Source organism: Epargyreus clarus, unplaced genomic scaffold, assembly GCF_041222505.1.
Source record: "Epargyreus clarus isolate Ecla_fem2 unplaced genomic scaffold, WU_Ecla_fem_2.2 ptg000002l, whole genome shotgun sequence".
Taxonomy (NCBI): domain Eukaryota; kingdom Metazoa; phylum Arthropoda; class Insecta; order Lepidoptera; family Hesperiidae; genus Epargyreus; species Epargyreus clarus.
This window is the reverse complement of record NW_027332210.1, coordinates 3437137-3462159: the sequence shown is the minus strand read 5'-3', so window position 1 is coordinate 3462159 and position 25023 is coordinate 3437137. Positions and strand designations below refer to the sequence as shown.

General features: G+C 35.5%; 1 protein-coding gene across 4 annotated transcripts in view; it reads left to right on the top strand.

The window, feature by feature from the left end:
• Positions 1-355: 355 nt before the first annotated feature.
• tws (protein phosphatase 2 regulatory subunit tws) overlaps positions 356-25023 on the top strand; it is a 34269-nt gene continuing 9601 nt past the window's right edge. For 2 of the 4 annotated variants that reach the window (XR_012102744.1, XM_073078067.1), the window contains exons 1-10: positions 10789-11091; positions 14563-14717; positions 16825-17025; positions 19026-19162; positions 20603-20777; positions 21409-21472; positions 22115-22262; positions 22649-22727; positions 23829-23956; positions 24827-24956. Coding sequence is in view for 3 of the 4 variants with exons in the window: in XM_073078067.1 (XP_072934168.1) it covers positions 10977-11091; positions 14563-14717; positions 16825-17025; positions 19026-19162; positions 20603-20777; positions 21409-21472; positions 22115-22262; positions 22649-22727; positions 23829-23956; positions 24827-24956 (1332 nt within the window). In the remaining variant the exon portion in view is untranslated. Of the gene's footprint in view, positions 645-10788; positions 11092-14562; positions 14718-16824; positions 17026-19025; positions 19163-20602; positions 20778-21408; positions 21473-22114; positions 22263-22648; positions 22728-23828; positions 23957-24826; positions 24957-25023 lie in introns of those variants that run through there. The other 2 variants (XM_073078083.1, XM_073078074.1) reach the window with 2 other exon arrangements.

Sequence of the window (25023 nt, the reverse complement as noted above, 5' to 3'; positions counted from 1 at the left end):
ACATCGCAAATTCGCAATGACTGAATATAATGGATAAGTTACAATTGATCTGGTACTAACTTATAAACCAATATAAATATATAAATATAGTGAACAAGTGAGGAAATATACGGTGTAGGTAATATGTAAAAAATATGTTTGTATACTTAAGCTTGTTAAAATCTTCAAATTAAAATAGTTAGAAGATTTTTCATAAATCACTATACGAAAATTGGCAAAAAATTTAATAGTCATCAAATATATTTATTTATAACATCTAGATTTTAAAGAATGATTATATAAATAAATTATAATCTGTTAGGAATTGTTCGGTATGTTGAGTAAATAAATGGTAGATTTCTGTAGTTTGCGTGTGGCAACACTGTGTTCTGCAGTAATTGTATGTATTTGTGAATTTTCTGAGCGCCATTGCTTTTTACCGATGTAATGTTGAAATGATTTTAATCAGTTTTCATCGGCAATTCTGTGTGATGTTTTAGCAAAATACCGAAGTGATTGTGTACTAAAACTATTGAACTTCTTAAGTTTTTGTGCTGGGCTTTGTCATGGCCGGTAAGTGCTGACTTTTAGCGCCCGAGACAAGGGCGAAATCGCAAAGGGGATTCGCAATAAGTCGAAGATGTTTTATCGTTCAAACTCTGACGGTAAATGCAATGTTGTTGTCCTTGTGTGGTTTTTAGTTTTAGTGTTTACGTACTGTGCGTTTTCAGTGGATAGTGTTTGGTTATCGTAATACTGAAGCCGATAGTTTAACCTTTTGCTCCTTGATTTCGCCGTAACGCTAAACATGTAGTGAAAAGAAGGTTCTCGCAACGGTTTCTCGGTGTTAACCCGTCGTGTAGACTCGCTGTAATCCATAAAAACGCAGTAGACGTAAATTGTTTGTGCGTCCAGATGATTATGATTGTTGATTGCAAAACGAAGGTCATTCTGGTGTATTCAACAGATTTTAACCATTAGGAATATCGTGGAAATCATCCCAAACGTATCTAGTGATCGAATCCAGTTCAGAAAATAATAATTTTCGATATGAGGTTGCGTTCAGGTGAGATCGTTTTTTTAAAAAAAACGTCGTTATTGACGCTCTAAATACCAAAACATGTACGTAATAGTCAAATATAATACACGCTACAATTTGCTACAGTCATAATTTTGCGAAATTTGGCAGTTTAAACTACTTTTTTTCGAAAACAAACATGTTTTATGCTATTTCTAACTAAGATTACGTTTCTGAACGCATTATCATATGAATGGTCTAATAGAAAGAGCATTATATGTTATTGTACTATTCCATTAGGATCATAGGGGTCAGATGTTTCATCTAGCTGATAAATCACATAGATAAATAGTAGTAATAATAATTATAACAAATAGTATCTATTTATATGTTGTTATCCTACACTTGGTAGATTTCTATGTTCTCTAGGTAAATTCCATTTTTTTATTTACCACTTTGGTATTCCCGTAAATATTTGTATGATCTGTATAGAATACAGGTTTATCTATCTCTAACCAATAAATTCTATAGAATTCTATTTCTGTTTGTTTTGATACAAACATGACTAATTAATGCGTGACACAGGATGTTTGGACAGAAATAGTGTCCGTAACCTGTTTTCTACTTCATGTGACAATTACAAAAAATTGCACCTGCCCTGGCATCATAGACCCTTTTAAGTATCCAAGATCTTTAATATGAATGATCTGTAGCATTCAAGAATGTGGTACCATTGGCTACGGTAATATTGGAATAGAATCATACCATAAAATGTTTTGTATTGAAAGGTTATGATTTTGTATTGAAATAGAATGGTTTATGATTTGACCCTAGAGGCACCATGACAACAACTTTTCTGTCAAATACCACTATCAAGCACTGCTGTGTGTTGGTTTGAAGTGTGTGGCGAGGGAGACATACTTACCCCAGGCGTTAACTTAGTTAAAGAGAAACAACATCTGTGGCCGACCTCAAGTAAGACTTATCTGAGGTCGATTACAGACTTCCATTGGTGACAGTTGTCTTTTACTATTATTTGGATTGCATATTTCTTTGCCATTTCATTTCTATATTATAAATAAACAGGAATGTTTGAGAATATCTAGATTTCTTTCTACCTGTTTCATTATGAACCTTAATCAATGAAATTTGATCGCTCAGTCTGTTTCATATTAACTACATACAATTGTTACATTATGTTATGTTGTAAAAAAAGTTCTCAAAGGTATGTGAAGTCTACCAATTCGCACTTGGCTAGCAATGGACTATGCCCTATTCCTTCTCATTCTGAGAGGAGACCCATGCCCATCAATGGGACAGTAATGGGTGGATGACGATGATAAAACATACTAAAACAATTATTTGCACAGGAGTTTGGAATTTTATTATCTGTCAAATTTAGCTTTAGACATTTAGCCAATAAAAATATGCATAATGCTATCATTGATAACTCTGTAGTTTTCTGAACATCCACATTTTGGTTTGTCTAATAACCAATGTGTGATTGTTGTGTGATGATTTTAAATGTCCAATGATGTCAAATATGATGTTAAGAAGCCACCATTGCCTATATATAATTATAATAGAGTTTTATATAGAGGCTATGCTTTTTAGTTTTTTAATTTTGATTAAAGTGACTAACAAACATGCAGTCCACTTGATGATAAGTAGTAATTACTGTTCATGATTATCTCCAACCAACTTCTAAGAAAACTGGGAACCTATCAGTATTCACACAGACTTGTTGCTACTCCTGAGATATAAATAGGTTGCCTCATGCAGTCCACCTGATGGTAAGTGGCCCATAGAAATCTGTAATCAACCCCAGATAGGATTAGATTTTCCTACCTAAGGTCCGCCACAGATGCGCCGCTACCCCTGAGGACTAAGCTGGAATGCCTCGAAAAAGTATGTGTTCTTTACCACACCCTTCAAACCATGAGTAATTTAAACCCAATTATGAGGCAGAAAAGATGTAGTGGTGGTGCTGCCGGAGTCGAACCACAAAAGGTTCTACCACTTTCAATACAACTGCCCTCCATACCCTTCCACTTAAACACAGGAACTGCTTCATGATAGAAATGCAGTGATGATGTTCTCACACCATGCAATATATTCAGATATTTGTAATTGTAGGCTTTAAATGAAGAAGAACATTGAATAATGTTAAACTAATATGACCTAAAATTATAAATACCATGACTAATGGGAATGGATATTTATTTATTTTGCATGTAATAGTTATTTGTATCTAATGGAAAAATATTTGAAATATTCACTAACATTTTAACTTTCTTTTCATACTAGGAAATAGTTAAATATATATACACTACTGTTATTTGATAAATTCTACTTATGTTGTGGTAAATCCAAATTTTTTCATTTTGCAAAATGACAAAAATGGGGAATGTGGAAAAATGTGAAGTTTTCTCATCAGCCCTAAAGGGCTAACTGTTTTTTATGGTAATTTATGTGAGCTAACATTAAATATGTGCTCACATAAATTACCTGGAGGACTTTATGTATATCTCATTCTTTGGTCGGCCCTACAGATTTGATGGCTTGACAGATTAACATATGAGGTGTCGTTTGATTCATATAAATTATAAGAGAGACATAAGCTTCATTATGTCCCCTTTTCAATTCTTTTTAAATGGTCTCTTTTTTGTTTTTATAATATTACTACTGAATAAGTATTTGTGAACTGATGGGCGAGACTCTCTTTTCTTAGAACTACTGCAATATATATCCTTGATTTCATAATATCATTGTAGCAGAAAGGTTAACCTTTCTAATAACATTTTTACTTCCTTCATAAGAATCTTATTTTCAATAAAAGTGTCAATGCAGTTACTACAATCATAATTGCAGTTATAATTGCACTTTGCGACATGCAATGGTTGGCAAATTTGCATTATTATCATTTCCTGAAATGTTTTAACAAAAAACTATTAATATAATGCTTCTGTTGTGGTTATAAACAATCATATTTTTTTTTATTATTGGTGGTATAACTTCTGGTATATATTTGTATACATTACTTCACAATTACCTATCATCAGCCTAATCTAAGCATTTCAACTTAGTTTTGAGGGGTAGCAATGCATCTGTAGGCAACTTCAGCTAGAATTCTAAGTTTATCTGGGGTTGATTGTAATCAAATGTAATGTTATGTGTACATAACCATGGGCAGTAGCAGTCACTAACCATCAGGTGGCCTGCATGCTCATCTGCTACTTCTATATTATAAAGAAAACTACCATAAATGGTAATACAGATAGACAAATTATTTCTAAAGATATTGTCATAGTTCTGCCTGCATTTTTCACTGATATAGTTTTACAATATTACTGTAAAAATACTTCAAATGTTAGCCTGTGCAGAGTAATAGGTATTTATCTAAAAACTGTTTCAGTAGTTTCAAGATTAGCCCATATTACTAAGCCAGGCCTTTATTCATAGAAGTTCTCTATATATTATGGGATATAAATAAGCATACTATAAGCTTATAAAACGGTATTTATTTTTAATATAATCAGCTGTAAGTGTGTCATTTATTTGATATAAGAACACGGCAATTATAATTGAAGTAAATAGCTAATAAAATAAGTATTACATGCATTTATGATGATGTTTCAAATTAATTGTGCAATTCATACTGACAATTAATTGCTGGATTATTGTTGCAATGTGAATAAATGAGTAATTATTCAATATTTTTAATAATATATCTGGTATATATTGTTTGTTGGATGTGATAATGAAAAACTATCATTGGGTATTTGTAATTAAAGACTTAAATATCAGGTGTATTTAAGTCTTTAATTACCTATTCTATGAAATTATTACGGTGTTAATTCTAACATTAGTTTCATATCATAATACAGTTTCAATTGTAAAAATAATAACGAAATAAATATTTATTATTTATCTATATTAGGTCTTTAGGTATTATACATTATATATTAGATATAATATATTATATATTAGAGTTTACATAATTATGGAGGACAGAAGATAAAGTTAAAATGTGGAGAGGCAAATAAATGTGAAATAATATTCACATTTCTACTGAAATCACTGAGGTTATAACATAAGCTTATATCATGAAAAATCAAAGCTGAAATTATAATTTGAAATAATAAGCAGTGGTTCTTAAACTGTTTTGTGATGTAGGAACATTCAATAACACTTTGGTTTTGCCATCACTTGTTCTTTATAAATAAAATTCATACACTGGCCCCTTTGCGTGTTAGACTTTTAGCCTTTCCATTGACAATATAGAATTAATCGAAAACAAATATATTATATTCATTGCAAATTATACAAAGTATTTATAGTATATTAGTAATTTTTTTTTTTTTTTTATAATATAAGAGTAGCAGACGAGCATGCAGTCCACCTGATGGGAAATAGCTAATGCCGCCCATGGACATCTGTAATCAACCCCAGATAGGATTAGATATTCCTACCTGAGGTCGGCCACAGATGCGCCGCTACCCCTGAGGACTAAGCTGGAACGCCTCGGAAAAGTCTGTCTCCCTTACCACACCCTTCAAACCGGAACACAGCAGCGCCTAACACTGCTGTTATTAGGTAGAAATAGGTGTGGCGGTGGTGCCGCCGGAGTCGAACCACAAAGGGTTCTACCACCTTCAAAATTATCACATCACTTTGTTTTCCACAATTTGACTCGACACATTGTTATTTTATTTAAGCAATTTTAATAAATTTTATGATTGTTTTGTGGACTACATTGGGTGCGTTCACGGACCACTGGTTGAGAACCACTTGGCAAATGTATTGCTTAAGATTATAATTTACCAAGTTAGCCGTCCAGCCGAACTCGGCCGAAGATGCCCGAGCGCGCCTTTCCAAACTTTTTACTTGACACCGAGAAGTCACTGAATAGAAATGTCATAATTTTATTTTTTTGTACTAGTGACGTGAAGGAATACGTTGTATCGGTAAAATAGGTTCACATACTACATATTAAAAGTATTTTTAGCCACAAATAATACGTAGATAATTTAAAATAAGCCAAAACCAAGGCACTAAATTCGGACATGTATGCATGTCCATGGGCCGATTAGGACATTTTTTGTTTCGGGACATGTATACAAGCCGCTGGGCATCTAACTTGGCATAATCTATTCATCTGATCTTCATTGATTTAGGTAAACTAATTAATGATTGTTACACTTTCTCATCAACACGTCTTTAAACAATTGTTATCATTAAAAAGTTTCAGACAGTGATACCTTAAGTAGTTTGTTATCTGCATAGCCTATTTACATGTAATGTTTTTATTTTGTTATCAGCGAATATAAACATTTCAGTTGTTATTCCAAGAAATTACACGTAATTTTGTAAACATGTGTGATACCTGTGATTCTTGCTTGTTTTTGTGAGATTTTTGTTTTCTCTTATTTATATTCACATGTGGATTGTTAGTAACTCTGGGAATTGATATTGTATTTGTATGTTTTATTTTATCTTTGTTGTTGTCGATCCGTACTGTTGCTTTGCTGGGTATGGGTATTTCTTGAGTGAGAGGTGTTAGGCCATAGTCTCTCCTAATGCCCAAGTATTGATAGACTTCACACTTTTGACTTTTTTAAGAACTTTTTAGGAATATGTTTTGTCATGATGTTTATAGTGATAATTAATTTCTAATATGAATATAACTGTAAAAATTGAGGTGTCTGGGATTCAATTATGCTATTACTGCTTCCTACTGTTTTCCTATCTGTGTCTTTTAATTAGTTCGAATGGTGTCAATGCCATATAAGTGGCAGAATTCTCTGTAATGCCTGATGATATCATCGCCACTTCTATTTATGTCTTAGATAGTGTTTTACTATAATGCTCTGGTTTGAAGGGTGTAGTGAGAATTCAGAGTTGAATAACTAGAGGTCTACCTTGTTGATGGTAGATTATTTCTTATTTGCTATTATTGATGTGAAACATCTATAGCCGCACGTAAAACCGATTTCTGGCGTGGCGACGCATGCCGTGCCACGCTATACGATGGTATATATATACAGTCTACATGCAGTAGTGTGTACGGTGTGGCGACGCGTCACCATGCGCAATCGAATTCAATAAATAGTCATCGTTATCTGGAAAAAAATCGTAATATTTTATTTTATCATTATGACATATTTAGTTCCTATCACAAGATGTTCTTTTCTGCATATTACTTTTACAAAATAATGTCGATGTTTCACATCTGCCAGGCGTCCCGTGACGGCTCACATTTTTTTTTGGTATTAAGGGTGGTATAAAAAACATTGTGACATGTGATATTTTATTGGCTTCTTTATATTATTATAATATTTTTTTTTTTTGTATATGACAGAAGAAACATATTAGCATGCATTCCACCTGATGATAAGGGGCAACTGGCGCATGAATATCTATAATCAATCCCAGATAAGATTAGAGGTCAGTCACCGATGCTAATAAAGGCTAAGTAAGTAAGAAACTCAGATAAGTATCTCTTACCACCTTCATTCAATTACTGATCAGTAAATACAATACAATAAAATAATTGATCTTGAACGTCTCTTTTTCCATGGTGGAATGCACTTTCAAAACTACGAAAGCCTTTGTAAACCATGAACTAAGGCATTTGTAAACCAAAAAAAAACAATTTACATGCTCTTAGCACTGGATTAGTATGTAGTTGTTGAAGACAGTTCCAGCTTAGTCCTCAAGGGTAGCGGCGCATCTGTGGCCGACCTCAGGTGGGAATAGGCGGCAATGGCCACTTACTATCAGGTGGACTGCATGCTCGTCTGCTACTCCAATATTATAAAAAAAAATGTTCTAAGCAATGACCAATGGACTATTTGTAAGCAATAAGCAAGCAATAGTATGTAGTTGATGAAGACAGTCTTCATTTTACATTCATGAACATGACGATTTTACTTGGTACCATGCCAAATTGTTGTTTTTGACTTATATTTTTCCTTCTGGCCTACTAAATGTCTTGTGATTTCTAAGAAAACAAATTACAATAGATGAATAGTTTTCAAGAACAATAAAGTTAATTAGTGAAGTTTGTGATTCATGTGTGCTTGGAAGGTAGTTTGTGGTCGTGATGAAGCGTAGTATAGTGTGGTTAGGTTACACGGCAATCCACCTTAGTTTTGAGATTTTTATAGTGGTTTGTGGTTTCACTGAAGAGGTGCTCTCGTCACACCTATTTCTGACTAATAACAACAGTTTTGTCCTGGTTTGTAGAGTATGGTAAGAGGGACACGTATAGGTAGCATTCCAACTTATTCTTCAGGGATATCAATATATCAGCGGCCAATATCGGGTAGGGCGCTATATCCATCCGGGTTTGATAAGACGTGTCCATGAAGGTGGTAGAACCCTTTGTGGTTCGACTCCGGCGGCACCACCGCCACACCTATTTCTACCTAATGACAGCAGCGTTAGGCGCTGCTGTGTTCCGGTTTGAAGGGTGTGGTAAGGGAGACAGACTTTTCCGAGGCGTTTCAGCTTAGTCCTCAGGGGTAGCGGCGCATCTGTGGCCGACCTCAGGTAGGAATATCTAATCCTATCTGGGGTTGATTACAGATATCCATGGGCGGCAGTAGCCACTTACCATCTGGTGGACTGCATGCTCGTCTGCTACTCTTATATTATAAAAAAAAAAAAAAATGAACAGCAGCGAGAACCTACCATCAGGTGGCGTTCATACTCCTTTACTACTTCTGCATGATTCTTATACTGTTGAAGTTTCCACTTAACATCACAAGAAGTGTAAGTTTTCTTATTTTTTTATTCCAAGGAGGTTACGGTGAAACGTCCTAATAATCTGCGATCGGATATAATCGCCTTAATCTTAAGACAATTAGCTATCGTACAGTCAACTCACCCTGATGATGCTCCGGATTGGGACGGAACACTTGTCCGTGTTGTTATGTACGCTGATGTATTTTTACTTGATTGCCGAGGGTAATGTTCTGTATTAAAAATATAATAATTTATGTTACGTTTTTGGTAGCCTTTTCTGCAAGTTTTATTATTTACTTACCATGTTTATACTGTTGATTTTGGATGTCGGTGTTACCGTACTCCTCCGAAACGGCATTACCGATTTTCACCAAATTTTATATGCATTCAGTAGGTCGATTCTCAAATCGGCTACTATCTATTTTTCATACCCCTAAGTGATAAGGGTTGCTCACCCTTAACATTTTTTTATTTATATGGCAACTCAACGTTTGCCGGGTCAGCTAGTAAGACAATATAATAAGTTCTATTGGTTCAATTCATAGACTATCAACCCTATAAAAGTTATTTGTATGTCGTGTAACGCAGATATATTTATAATTGTCTATCAGTGTCGTCCACGACGCCCACGGTTTTTAGATCTTAGCTGAGAAAAGTCTATTTTCGTATTTTATGCGATTCGATTGTATTGTTTAGGTATTTGTTAAGCAGTGATTCCTAGTCGTTGAGACTTGGCCACTTGATTGAAGAGTCCGAGGTTCGAATCCCAGAGAAGATTTTCAAGGCTATATATAAGGCAAAGTTCATTATCTGTTTTAACAGCTAAGGAAAACATTGCGAAGAGATATGTATACCTGACGGATCTTAAAAAAACGTTTTCAAAGGTTCATTAGCAGTGTACCAGTTCGTACTACTTCTCGACTTAATTCATTCATTCATTCATTCTAAAAGGAGACCCGTCTCCAGCTATAGGACAGCAATGGGTTAACGATGGCTTAGTTCTTGTCAAAATCACGACGATCATAGACCGATTGATTTTAGACATAAATGTAGAATTCCTAGGTCATTCATAAGTATAGGTCATAAAATAGGTAAAGGATTTATTGTATCACAAAAATCACTCAATAAATATTGAATGACGTTATTGGATAAGATAGGAATAATCAGACTCTGATTATCGAAATCGTAATTTCTATCGGAGAATTTCTAGGTCATTCACCAAGGGATCGTTATGTTTAAAAGTTCATTATGTCAAACTATATGGAACAAAAAGTAACTTTACTAATATCAGTAGGTCAAATAGAATATTTCCAAATAAAATCAGACCGACGAAAGCCGAAATTCGATTTTGAACGCGATTAATAACCGACCATGGAGGGTTTTTCGAGCTTATTCTTCGGCATGATCTAGATCAAACGACTTGATAGATTTTGACATATCCTTATTTCGATACCTCAATTCGCAAATCAGCCAACTCCACTTTTTTCAAAATATTTTTTTATTTATTTTAATTTCTTTCAACTGCATTTTTTATCAAAATAAATAAAAAAAAAACATTTTGACAAAAAGTGGAGTTGGCTGATTTGCGAATTAAGGTATCGACATGAGTTATCTTTGTATACGTCTAAATTGTGGGCATAATATAGGCTATAATTTTCAGCAGTTGAGTTTTTGGTTTCATAATAATTACTAGTTTATAGGCATTCGTTGCCAAGCCCTTGATAAAATTAAACATAATGTGATACATTTTGCAGGCTTAAACACTTTTGTGACAGACAATTGCCTGTATTTTTATTTACTGCCCGATGTTTACCAATACAAGCGTTCAGCTGTCATCGGGTGCCAACGAATGGTGGCATTGTTTTCGCAACTATTTATATTGTTGTAATTGCATTTATCGCCGCCGCGGGCACTTCCTACAGTTGCTAGTGACGAGTCACCTGCGTTGCCTCCATTGTTCCTATCTAGTCCGTATGTCACATAAAAGGCGAGTTTAATGTTACCAACGACGATTCCCCATTCAAATATATAGGGTTACCCTTTGTGTCCAGGAACAGGTTTGAAAACTAACTCATTGTTTTACATTTACATCCGAGACATGTTTGAGTGACGATGTGTTCTCTGCTGTGCTATTTTTTTTAATATCGGCCCGAAGGTTTTTGTAAAAAATGTGCATTGATGTTTACCTCCGCCTCAATATTATCGTTAGTTGAATGTTTGTGGACTAGAGATGTTAAAAAAGAAAGAACTGCCGTGGTATTCGAATCATCGTATCAGGATACAGGATAACTTCGCGAATTGGAGGAACCACTCGTGTCGACTACACTGGAACACCACATGTGACTGTATGTACATGAATTAATTATTGATTATATCTTAGTACACATCGCCTGTATTATAGAACTAGAGGAGTAGTATAAAAACAAAAAAAAAACAAATGCCGAAATATATTGTCTAAGTGCTAAAATTTCGACAAATCCAAGGATACCTCACGTTCAAATCCGTCAAGCTTTGGGCTGCGGGGCATGTCCAAGTATGAGACATACATACATACGTAAAATACTCTCGAAAACATTACCATCCGCAGTCGGGTGAAAAATTGGGTATTTTTTTCAAGTGTCTTTTTGAGTATGCGATGGACGTAATATTTTTTTTTACGAAAATAGACTTATTTCTGTTATATTAGTGACTGCCTAAGACTTTTCTTAAGCATACGAACTTAAGTCGATTTTTTTGTCTCCAAAAATTTTATCTGATTTTGATAAACTTTTACGAAACCGATGCGGGAACTTTCTTGACTTATTCTTTTAAATTACTTTTCTTTTGGACTACATTGCATTTACGATTTTTCCTATCTGTGTCGAACATGTGTTTTCTATTTTTACTTTTATCTGTTTAAACAAGTGAATTCTAACTTTACTTTCTAACTGTGTTTCATATTGTATTGTTTTCCGATTTTAATTATCCGCGTAAAAGTGCTAGTCCGCTCAGAATATAGAAATGAATCGCATCGTCATAGCAAATTGTACGACTACACCTGCTAGCAACAACTTCAGAGCGGACTTGAAGTTTGGCGCTGACTATAACTTATGTTAATCTTCCAATTTTACTTATTAATCCTGTCTTAAAAGTGATTTTTATCATCTTTTCTGTCGTTCATAAGACTAAATAATTTGCTTTTTTCGTCTGGTTAACCAAATTTGTGCTTTATGTGCATTATTGTATGCTTTATATTCACGTAATTAACTAATTTTCGTATAAGGAGTCTGTTATGTCATAAATAACTTACTTAAAAGCTAATTTTAATGCTACACGGTACCTTATTAATTTAAAAAAAGAACTTAAAATTACCTGTATATTTTTGCGCGGTATTTTAGAGTTTTTTAAGTATTTTTTTAACCTTGTATAGAACAACATACGAATGATCTATATCTATTAGATTTTCAGGCCGTCCCCAAAACTAGTAAGTTTACAATTAACTTATTCCAAAAACTTAAATGTTTAGTACAATTTGTTGGTATTTAATTTAAGAATGTAACATACCTACAGATAAAAATAGTTCAAAAATTTACCTATTATAGTAACTGGTATAAATAGTTAAAAATGTATTACATCGTATGCCGAAGTCACGGACTTTCTGTATGAAATAATTATAGTTTAAAAACTAAAAACCATGCTAAAATCGCACAATTAAAATCGTTAATTCCGATTCCTGACGATCCTGATGAGGAGAATGGGATGAAATTATTAAAATCGTGTATTGTCATCGGTTTTTGATAAATGTTCAAAATTTTAATATATCGGATCATTCGAAGTGGGTAAAAATCGAGTTCAAAGATTCCGTTTCCGTTACATAGGTATATACATAAATTGTGCTGAAAAAATTGTTATCGGAGTCTATTTACTTACTTAGCATGGTAATTCGGGCCGGTCTTAGCTTATGATGTCACCTACCAAGAAGTACTGCAAATATCGACGTTTGAAAACAAAACATTGAAATTGCCACGAATTGTAACGCGAGCAACAAAAACTTCACTGATAATAAAATATCAAGTTTAAAAGTAAATATTTCATTTGACTTTTTTGTCTGGCTGGTTGGGTTGCTTGAACTTGATTCACACGCACTTAAATTAGTTGAATTAAAATCAGTAAAATTTAATTCGATTAAGGTTGAAATCAAAAATAAATTTACTTGTGAAATGCTTAATATCCTCGTACATATTTTAACAATACAATGCTAGGTATTTTGTCATCACTGACGTTCAAAATAATTATAAAGCTAAGGTATTAAATATTTTTTAATTACAAAATATTTCACAAAAATATCATAATTTACAAAGTTGAGTAAATTATAATATAACATCAGAATTTTAAAAAAGTTAAAGGAATTTAGATAGTATGGGAATGATGTAATATGTATCTATCTGATTGAATAAAACTTATCATCTAACTTATATAGTTGTTACGCGGGCATTTTAAATTAATTTCTACTTGATTAATACTTGTCTGTTAAGAGTTGTTAGAATAATATGATGATCAAATAGTACAAAATCCCATAATGGAATATTAGTTCAAGGATAATCTGGCCTTTGAACAACACTTATTTCATTTTCCTCCCTTTTTGAGGCATACAATTATCATTTTATACGGTTATTATATTTTTATAAGGCATTTTGAAAACAAGTTGAATCAACCTATTTTTTAAACCACCAAATACAAAGCAATTGTTTGGTGCTAGTGTGAAAACCTTTGAGCATGTCATTTGATAGTTTTAAAGCCGGGTACTGACATGTAACAGAACATGACAGCGTAACGCGATACTGTCATTCAACGGGCGCGGTGGGATGCCACGCTTTCGCCGCGAATGCTTGCTCGTTGCGGTTCTATGTCAATTTTGCAAGGGATGTACTTGTAATGTTGTATGTTCGTTCTAAAGTAACATACAGTACACATATGTGTAGCTGGATTTAGGTTATTTTTTTAATTGTATTACTATGTAATTCGTTATTTGAGTCATTATTTAGTAATGTGACATATTCGTGGTGTTTTTATTGTGACGTCATATAGAGCATACATAAGTTCATGTTTGATTTTCATCATAATATATTCAGTAAAACCTCTTTAGTACTATTCTTCTTATCAAGTAAACATTCTTATGTAACATGTTTTTTCGTGTATGTGGAATGTTTAACCTATATTTTGAATCTTTTAACTTTGTGAAACTTTCTATTTAAAACCTTATGATTTGACTTTAGTTCTCCTATATAGGTATTTTTCCCGTTTCAAATAATTAAATTTCTTATTAGTGTCCATTGCACTATGAGCTATAAGTATAATCTTATTAATTTGAGGTAATTTTCTTATGTGAGAGAAATACAGGAATACAATTCTTATTTACGGGAAAGTGTCAGCCAAATTCTCAAAAAAGGATTGGTTACTCAGCTCCCTGTGTATTATAATTACAGTAAATATTATTAGAACTAAAAGTATGTACTAAAAGGATCTAATAACCGATATAAAATTAAAACTTTTTTTTATCTAAGTCTATGTCAGTATTAAAATTGCAAATGAAAACCTTTAAACCTAAATCTAAATGAAAACTCATTTAAAATCATTGCACACGCGTACAAATTCATAGACCGTATAAAATCTTTTTTACTTCAATTTGTAATTTTCCCATAGTTATACCTATGGGTTCTTGGTTATACCTATAGCTATACTAGCTAGCATAGCTATACTTATAGGTACTAGGTTTTCGAAAATCTTGAAATAGATCTATCTAATTCCCGGTATGTCTAACACGTGTTACGTTGCAGGCAATGGTGGGGAGACAACGTGGTGTTTCAGTCAGGTGAAGGGTACCCTCGAGGATGACGTGACCGAGGCCGATCTGATATCGTGCGTCGAGTTCAACCACGACGGGGAGTTACTCGCCACCGGCGACAAGGGAGGCCGAGTTGTTATATTTCAGGTGAGATAGTGGGTACGATGGGGAAAGATATGGGTTCAATCGTGATTTGTAAAGGTAGAATGTACATGTAAGGTAGAGTGTACGATGGGAGAAAGATATGGTTAAATTGTGCCTTGTTTTAAACGGAGAATGCCGTGTGGCAAGGCTCGGGAGGCACCATCGCCACATTTACTTCTGTCTAATAACAGCAGTGTTAAGCGTTGCTGTGTTCAGATTTGAAGGGTGTGGTAAGGGAGGCATATTTATCGGAGGTGTTCCAACTTGTCCTTTGGGTTAGGGACGTATCTGCGGCCTCAGGTAGGAATCTCTGGAGTTGATTACAGATGTCCAGGGGCGGCAGTAGCCACTTACTAATAGATAGAGTGTATGCTTGTTTGCTACTACAATATTATATAAAAGAAACTGAATATATGTTAAAATAATATTTTGTAAGGAAATCAAACATATGATAAAATTGCAGAAGTTCATACTCGTTTAAAAATTTAGTCGCTACGTTATGTTTTACAGGGAGACTATTCCATACATTAATATCCTCACATTTTTGAAGTTATACTTCTGAAATGTTGATAGTTTTTTTTTTACAAAAACATAAACTTAAACATGGAACGCAGGCTAGGAAACGCATATGTGCTTGCTAGAATATGGATTCTCAGCAAATTCCAAGGCCTTTCGTATCCAACATAAACCGTATAACGTTTCAACTCGACCATTTGGCACTTGACCGGTATTCGCATACGTTTCTGTTCGGTCGATGTGAATTACTTCACGAGAAAATAAAAGAAAATCACCAGTGAAAGTGGTTAAGCGCACATTGCCATGTTTTGATAGCGAGTTTTTTGGACTCGTGCGGCCTGACGTGATAATGAATGTGTTAATTGGGTTATGATACCAATGTAGTCGCTTGTTGGACGTTAAAATTTGAGTATTCGAAATGGTTTAGAGTGAATGATAATAAAGAAGGTGGTAGAACCCTTTGTGGTTCGACTCCGGCGATACTACCCCCTCATTCGCTTCTGCCTATTAACAGCAGTGTTAAGTGCTGCTGTGTTCTTGTTTGAAGAGTGTGGTAAGGGAGATATACTTTTCCGAGGCATTCCAACTTAATCCTCAGGGTTAGCGGTGAATCGGTCGCCGACCTAAGATATTAATCTAATCTTACCTGGAGTTGGTTACAGATGTCCATGGGCGGCAGTAGCCACTTACCATCAGGTGGACTGCATGCTCGTCCGCTACTCTTATATCATAAAAAAACTTACACCAAAGTACCGATAAACAACAGACGAGAATAACATAATTTATACATAAACAACTTCCCTATTGATTAGACGTGATCTATCGTAATAGACGTCAATACGTATCGTTATTTCTCTTATGCTAATGTGGCTTTGTAATTAAGAGTGTGTCGCACGTATTGTTGTGAGATAAATTCCCCTACACGCTCATCAATTTGCAAGGCACGTGACGTTAGACGCAAACGGCGGGTACTTTATGTAGAACGCATACCATAAACGCATCTAATAGTTTTTAATTTTAACGCAGGAATTGTATGTGTACGTGTGTGTATACATATATACACATTGGCGATTTTTGAGTGAAAAGTAGCCATTTTTATATATTATAGAAGTAAACGAGCTTGCATAGATATCTATGACTATATATGATCAAATCTATATATAGTCTGCAGTCGGCTTCTGTATACAGAACAGCTTCACCTTGAAGCCTACTGCTGATGTGTTGCCACCACGTTAAGATGTAAGTTAGCCAGCATCCATACCCTTCAAACTTCGAACTAGTGGTGGTTGGTAGTGTCTTGAAAGTTGAACCAAGTTGAACAAGGGCTCTAATATCTATGTTCAGTAAGGAGTTGATTATGATGTTTTGATTACCCGCGTGGCGGAGCGGTCGCCATTAGGGTCTGACACGTAGAGGGTTCCGGGTTCGATCCCTGGCTAGATAGTTATCTAAATATAGGTTTATTTTCTTGGTCTGGGTGTCTGTCTTTTTTTACCATTTACGTATCCATAGCACCCACGACATAAGGAATCCTAACGTGGCGCTGTAAGTGTAGAAAGAGTCGCGCTAAAAACCAATTTTATTTAATTTCCAGAGGGACCCAGCGTCAAAACAATGCGTGCCGAAGAAGGGCGAATACAACGTGTACTCAACGTTCCAATCCCACGAGCCGGAGTTCGATTACCTCAAGTCGCTGGAGATCGAGGAGAAGATAAACAAGATAAGGTGGCTCAAGCGGAAGAACCAGGCACACTTTCTACTCTCCACCAACGACAAGACTATTAAATTGTGGAAGGTATGTGCTAGTTTGTACATGCGTTTTGTACATAATACAATATTGTCTCGAATATAATGACATATACTCGTTATTTATGAATTTTTGTTAACAAGGGGAGACCTTCAAAAGGTACCCGGTACCGTGAGAGCGACACAGGGTTATGTGGGATTCTTACCGCACCAGAGTGCTTCGAATCGAAGCCCGAACCGAAAAGAAAAGAACCGAACGAAACAAAAAATAAAAAGCAAAAAAATACTGTGTAATACAACTTTAATATACGAAATGTTCGAAAAACAACAATTTGGTTAATAATATGGTTAATAATGGTCATTCGGAATAAATTTCAGATCTCACTTGTCAGTTTAAATTTCATACATTATACATGTGTTGTCGTATACAACATTAAAATAATTGTTCGTCGGAGCTAGGATGTCCTGTAGGGGATCGAGTATTTGTAAATGTTGCACAAATTGTATCTAGTTTAGACCGGACATCGTTGTATGAGCACGTAACGTAATATACAGGGTGTGTTTTTTTTGGCATCGATGGCCGAATTGACGATTCTGTGTTAGAAAAATATTATCAAAAATGTCATTGGTTACTTCACTTGAATTATTTTTTGATGCTATTTTCTTTTAGAATTTAATTTAAAAGCATTTTTTATTCAATGACGCAATAATATAGAGTATGTTTTGTTCAAAATAAAATTGTTCGACTCCCGGTTAGAAATTAGTTTTTTTTTTTGTGTAAAATCGAATACAATCGAAATACTGTTTTAATTTCTTTTAAAATCTGTCCCAGCATTCCTTTTGTTACTCCCTGTACTCTCGGATTCGACCATCTACGCCTAATTAACATTATAAAAAATCTCCCCCTGTATACTTGAACATAATAATATATAACTGTCAAACATGTATGGTTCACTATTGATAGTTTTGATTGTAACCAATAGAGCTGTGATCGATTATCGTCGTTCAACCATCAATTGTCTAACAATACAATTTACAATTTTAGATGTCATGTGATAGGTTATCTCATGCTATTGGTCTCAAAATTATTTTTTTAAATTACAGCGTGATTGAAAACTTTAATGGTAAAAATGCTTAAGGTAATTTATTGCTTTTGTTTTAGTAACAATTATTCTTTTCTCATATTCTGAACAGTCTTCCGTCACTTAAAATATTAATAAATATAGTGAATGATTATTGCGTTTGGATTATCTATTATTATCTAAATGAGTAATAAGTAATGGAGATATATATTTCCCTGGCGGTCCAGCTTATTCCACGGGGGTAGGAGCACGTCTGCAGCCGACCTTTAGGTATATGTAATCGTATCTGGGTTTGATTACATGTTTTTATGGGCGGCAGTAGCCGCTTACTTTTAGGTAGACTGCATGCTCGTCTGCTACTCCTATAAAAAATTGCTTCTTGTATGTTATATATTATTGGGGTGGTTTGAATTATATAAGCTAACACATAAGTAGTATTCTTGAGTTACGTTATAATTTTGCTTACTAAAAGATCGGAAAGTTTGTCATTCCTTATTAGCACTTGTCATTAGTAATTAATCTATACAATTTTATTTGCATATACCGTAGGACAATATTTTCACATTAGACATTATCAGAGTCTAATAGTGGTGTGTTGCATACCATAAATCGACGTTTTGTTGATATTTTCATAATAGACACGAGCTTTTGCCCGCGGCTTCGCTCGCGTTACGAAGTAATATTTTCATCCCCTATTTCCTTCCCTTGGGGGTAGAATTGATCAAAATCCATTCTTAGCGGATGCTCACGTCATAACATCTACCTGCATGCCAAAATTTCAGCCCGATCCGTCCAGTGGTTTGGGCTGTGCCTTGATAGATCACTATGTCAGTCAGTCACCTTTGAGTTATATATGTTTAGATTGTCATTTGTCAGTGTCTAACAGTGTTGTGTTGCATACCAAAAATCGACGTCTTGACGATATTGTCATTTGTCAGTGTCTAACAGTGTATGTGGATGTGTGCAGGTGTCGGAGCGGGACAAGCGCGTGACGGGCTACAACACGCGCGAGGAGGGCGGGCGGCCGCGCGACCCGGCGCGCGTCACGCAGCTGCGCGTGCCCACCGTGCGCCCCGCCGACCTCATGGTGGAGGCCTCGCCCAGGTACATCACTACACAACACAACACAACACACTTTATTTGTTGTTTTTTTTTAATTCATAGTTTTATTTTCAATCATTTATAAGTTATCTTTTCTTTGAAAATAATTATCATATTTTTTCATATGAATTGACAAGTATAAGCGGGTTTATGTCACACGAGCTGTAAAATAGTATCCGATACTTGTGACTTAAGTTGCCTATTATCGCTGCGCTCAAGCGCTAACTTCACGCCGTGCAATAATGTATGTATTTGTGACGTCATGACCGTTACATTATCATTGCCTTACTTGAACTGCATGACTGTATAATATTGCCCGGTATGGGTGTTCTCTTAGGTGAGATAGATCCTACTCAACACATGAAATCTATAACGCTCCTTTAAAAGCATAGATTTAGACCAGAAAACACACCTTCCACAACTATTTGACCACAATTTATAAGTTAAAGCTTGTTTTAATTATTAAAAATATCTCGCCTCATAACTACAAGAAAACATCTTTGATTTATATGTCATGTACATTATACGTATTAGAAATTAATAACTACTTGCTAAAGCAACTTGCTTTACCGTTAAAACGTTAAAGGAAAAATCGAGAGAAAAGGTATATGAAGTTCACCAATTTCCTAATGTTTCTTATTCTAAGAGAAGACTCGTACCTAAATATTCCATTTAATTTAACCTAAACTAACCTCAACTACATACAAATCGAAAATACCAGTACTCATAAGTAAGAACTCCCATTGTCATACTTGTAAGAATAAAGTATTAAATAAATAAAAAAAGTATCGACTTAAATATTCGACACAAGTTCAAATAAATAATTTAATTTATCCCCAACACATCGTGATAACGTGTCGAGTGGCTCTCGAACCAATATTTACCAAACAGATACGAGTATGAGGTAATTTGATTTGATTATGCAGAAATCTATATAAATTGTATTGGTTAGCTTGTTTGTGTAACCACTTGACATTATCATATCTTTTTAGGAATCATAGGCAGATATTTCGCGTTTTCTTTGAATTTGTATTGTCACAAAAATATTGGCTTAGTGAATGATGGATGTCGCATTTATTTCTAAAAATAACGAACTGCTTACATCAAAAAATATTGTATTGCATATCAAAGCAATGAATGTTATCATTTTCTATAATTGTATGTCACATTTAATGAGTAATTTATGTAATTTTAACATATGAAAAATATATATTATGGTCCATTATTTGACTCGTTTCAATCATATAATGTAGTATTTTATTTCTGATGTTTTCCAACTCATTCGTTGACAGCTTTCATATGCTTGTAGTTGTGTTCAATCGCACACAACTACAAGCATATCAGACTCTTTGGCTCTCTGACTACACCCAGGCGTAAGAACTTCAGAGCGGACTAGAAGTTTGCTGCGGATTATACTTAATTAATGCTTTATTACGTTCACAGGAGGATATTCGCGAACGCGCACACGTACCACATAAACTCGATCTCGCTGAACTCGGATCAGGAAACTTACCTCTCGGCGGACGATCTGCGCATCAACCTCTGGCACCTCGAGATCACCGATCAGAGCTTCAACATCGTCGACATCAAGCCCGTCAATATGGAGGAGCTCACTGAGGTATGCACACACACTACGGGCCACTGCTGGTGAACTTTATTTATTTATTATTTTTATTTATTTATGTATTTTATCACGCCAACAGCTTAACAAACAAAACTTATAAACTTTAATATTATATGTATACAACTGTTTTATATATGTAAGTCAATTATAGGCGTGTACCATTTACACATGTGACATGTTATTGCTTATTTTAACGGTTAAAAAATAACGAACACAATGCAATATACTAGGAAATATTATGAGGTAAATTAATGAACATAAATAACATAAATACAAAGACATTAAATTTTACATTAATAATTTGGTTAGCTTCTTTTTCAAGTTGAGCGTTTGTCCATCGCCGCCGTCACTGAGAACGAGATGACAGCGCCGAAGTAGCGGTTATTATACATACATTTATTATAGCCGCGTGTTCACCGCACGTCCGTCACACTTCATATTAAAGTCGACCCGAAATAATCTCGTTCCCGGTGACCGCGGAGGTGGACAAACGCCCTAAGATTCTAATCATTAAATTTAATGACACATTGATGTCATTGCTTCGAGGTGTCCTCTTATATTTTGTACATTGGTATTGTATAAAGTAGAATGGAGTGTTTAATTAGTTTTGCTTAATTTATTTCAGGTCATCACCGCAGCAGAGTTCCACCCGACTGAATGCAATCTCTTTGTATATTCTAGTAGTAAGGGTGAGTTTCATCAAGTAAATCTTACATTAATGTTACAATAAAAGTAAAACAAAATATCTTTATCGTAAAAAGTGACTATTATCCCCCTTATTTTCTAAACGTTTACGGCGAAAATAAAATCGAATTATCTCGACACTATGAATTACCATTTCTTCTTTTTTCCCAATTTTTAAGTAATGTAAACTTAGTCCTCAGGGGTAGCGGCGCATCTGTGGCCGATCTCAGGTAGGAATATCTAATACTATCTGGGGTTGATTACATATGTTCATGGGCGGCAGTAGCGTTTTACCATCAGGTGGACTGAATGCTCGTCTGCTACTCTTATATTATAGAAAAAACCATTACTTACCTGAGATTTTTTTACGACCCCCTCCCCTGGTGAAATTTGGCTCAATCCCCCCTCCTCGCCCCTTATGCCTCACGTAATTAATTTGAGCTCAGCCTCATGGACCAATGGACCTCTCCTAAGAACATAAAGTGACCTTATTCAAATTAAATCAATTGTCTTTGTTCAAAATAGGTTCTATACAGATCACTTTTTGAATGTCAATATAACTGCCTCCTCACAAGGTGTTTCGTTATGGAGAAGAAGCGGCGAAAGAAACTCCGTAACACAAATTGACCATATCATCCGTTGTGCAGGTACAATAAGGTTGTGCGACATGCGAGCAGCGGCGCTTTGCGATCGTCACGCGAAGCTGTTCGAGGAGCCGGAGGATCCTCACGCGCGCTCTTTCTTCTCCGAGATCATATCCTCGATCAGCGACGTCAAGCTGAGCAACTCTGGCAGGTGGGTGGCCACCGACACATAGGAGGAAGCTAGGGGAAATGTGGTTGTCCTTGTAGTTCCGGGACCAGAATAGGGCTACGGTATCCTCTCTGCTTGTCGTAAGAGGCGACTAAGGTAAAGGCTATGACATGGGGCTCTTCAAGAGGGGTGCAAAAAGAGTTCTCCACCGAAGCCGGCGATGCATTGGCGACTCCTCTGGTGTTGCAAATGTCCGTAGGCGACGGTGACTACTTTCCACTAGGTAGCCCGTCTGCCTTATCGTTAGGTATAAATATAAAAACAAACATTATAACACTTCATTCAGTTCAATTATTTATTTCCATATTTATGCAAGAAACTACTAAATTTATTTAAGAAATTCATCAATTCTTTTTTCTCTTTTTCAGATATATGATGTCCAGAGACTATTTAGGTTTAAAAGTATGGGATCTTAGGATGGAAACGAAACCTGTAGAAACATATCCAGTGAGTATGTTGTCTATGTAATCAGTCTATGATGGATATACTACATTGTAGGCATTTATGAAAGCCTACAACGTAGTATACATATAGTCATATAATAAATGCTTCAGACATCTCTTACTGCACAATCAAATATATTTAACCATGTTTACATCAATGATAAAATAAAGAAAATCAATGGGTTGCTCTCCAGGACTGATGGCAGAAGTGAAAATTTCCTCACTTCTGCCACCATCTGTTATTCAGGTTCGAAACCTAACCTGAATAATAAAATAAAATAAATAAAAAATGAAACTGACACCCATTGACATATTTTTCTATGATGACACCGGATGAGATTTTGACTTTGCAGTTTCCTTTGTCTTCTTACGAATTTTCGATCAGGACACGTGACCTGACGCGAGAACATTTTTTACCCATCACAAAGTGTGCACAATGCCGCTAAAGAAGTTTTCATAAAACTTTCTTGTGGTCTTTCTTGTGTAAACTAAGGCTTATGCTCGTAATTTAAATTAGAAAATATGAGACACTTCAAGATGGTCTCCAATAAATTTCCATGGCGGTTTTTAACTAAGCCTCGATCAACTATAGTTTGATTCATAATTAGGTGTCCAAAATGTAAACAAAGTGATGTCATTGTCAAAATACGATACCAGGCATTGTAAACCTTAACAAATTGACAAGAAACAAAAACTTTAACAAACTCAACAAAAACTTTAACAATTACACACAATGCGACAAACGGGCTATGAAAACGAGAAAACATTCGAGTTCAATCACGATCACGAAAATGAATAACATCAGCTACGAAACTTTAAGATGGCGGCTCAAAAAATGTTTTGGATCCCGATTGTGTTACCATTATCACATTTTAATGTTGTACCATAAACCTTATGTTTAATTATTATTACTGTACGGAACATGATTGAGGTAATATAGATATGAGAAAATGTGAATTGATCTTAATTTATTTAGATTATTATTGTATTATTTTAATATCGTCAAAAATAAGATTTATATAATACATTTTGGGCACCTAATTTGTGAATCAGACTATAATATTAATTCTTTATGGATTTTTGACAGTTTTTCTAATGTTACCAGGTGCATGAGTACCTCCGTTCGAAGCTGTGCTCACTGTACGAGAATGACTGTATCTTTGACAAGTTCGAGTGTTGCTGGAGTGGCGACGACCAGCGGCTTATGACTGGCTCTTATAATGGCTTCTTTAGGTAAGTCTATAGATGCGTAGAGATTTGTGCTTTTTATAATATAGGAATAGCAGATAAGCATGCGGTCCACTTGATGGTATAGTACGCGTAAAACTGCTAGTCCGCTCTGAATATAGTCTGCTGCACGCGGACATCTTTATTCAACTCCAGATTAGATTATTCTTATCTGAGGGCGGCCACAGATGTGCCGCTACCAATGAGGACTAAGCTGGAACGCCTCGTAAAAGTATGTCTTCCTTCCCACACCCTTCAAACCAGAATACAGCAGCCCTTAACACTGCTGTTATAAGGCAGAAATAGGTGCCGCCGGAGTCGAACCGCAAAGGGTTGTACCACCTTCAAAAGTTTAGATTCATTACATTATTTTTTTTTGACAGGAATGGCGATTCCTGAGAACTAAGCATGTTTCTCTTTCTACAACCTTTTTATATACATATCGCTGTCCTTCCTGGGGTCGTTGGTTGGATGGTTCCTTTTCCCGGAAATATCTTGTTATTCGTCTTTTGTCGTTGACAGGGAATAATTTAGCATTACTCTGGACCTGATTCTATAGAGACAAAGAGTTATAGAGTTTGCGCTAAACTTCTAGTCCGCTCTGAATATAGAAACGAATTGTGTCGTAACAGGTAATTATAGATTAGCGGGACGAAGTCAGCGTTGGACCCTCCAGGCAACCGTACATAGCTGCGTTAGTGTGCGCTTACTGTTGCTACGGAGTATATGCTTGTAGTCATGTTCGACCTCATCGGTTCTCTTATTACACCTGCGCGGAACAACTTCCTTCAGAGTGGACTAGAATTTTGGCGCGGATTCGTATATCGTCTACAAATGTTTGTCAGTCAGCATATACTAATCGTGGTGGTATCGCAGGGTGTTCGAGCGCGGCGTGGCGGGCGCCCGGCGCGGCGAGCTGACGCTGGAGGCGTCGCGCGACGCCGCCGCGCGCCCGCGCCAGCCGCTGCGCGCGCGCAAGGTCGCCGCCACCGCCAAGAGGAAGAAGGTAACGACGTACACACACAGCATACAGGGACACGGGGGGACAGGGAGACACGCACAGGGAAACATGC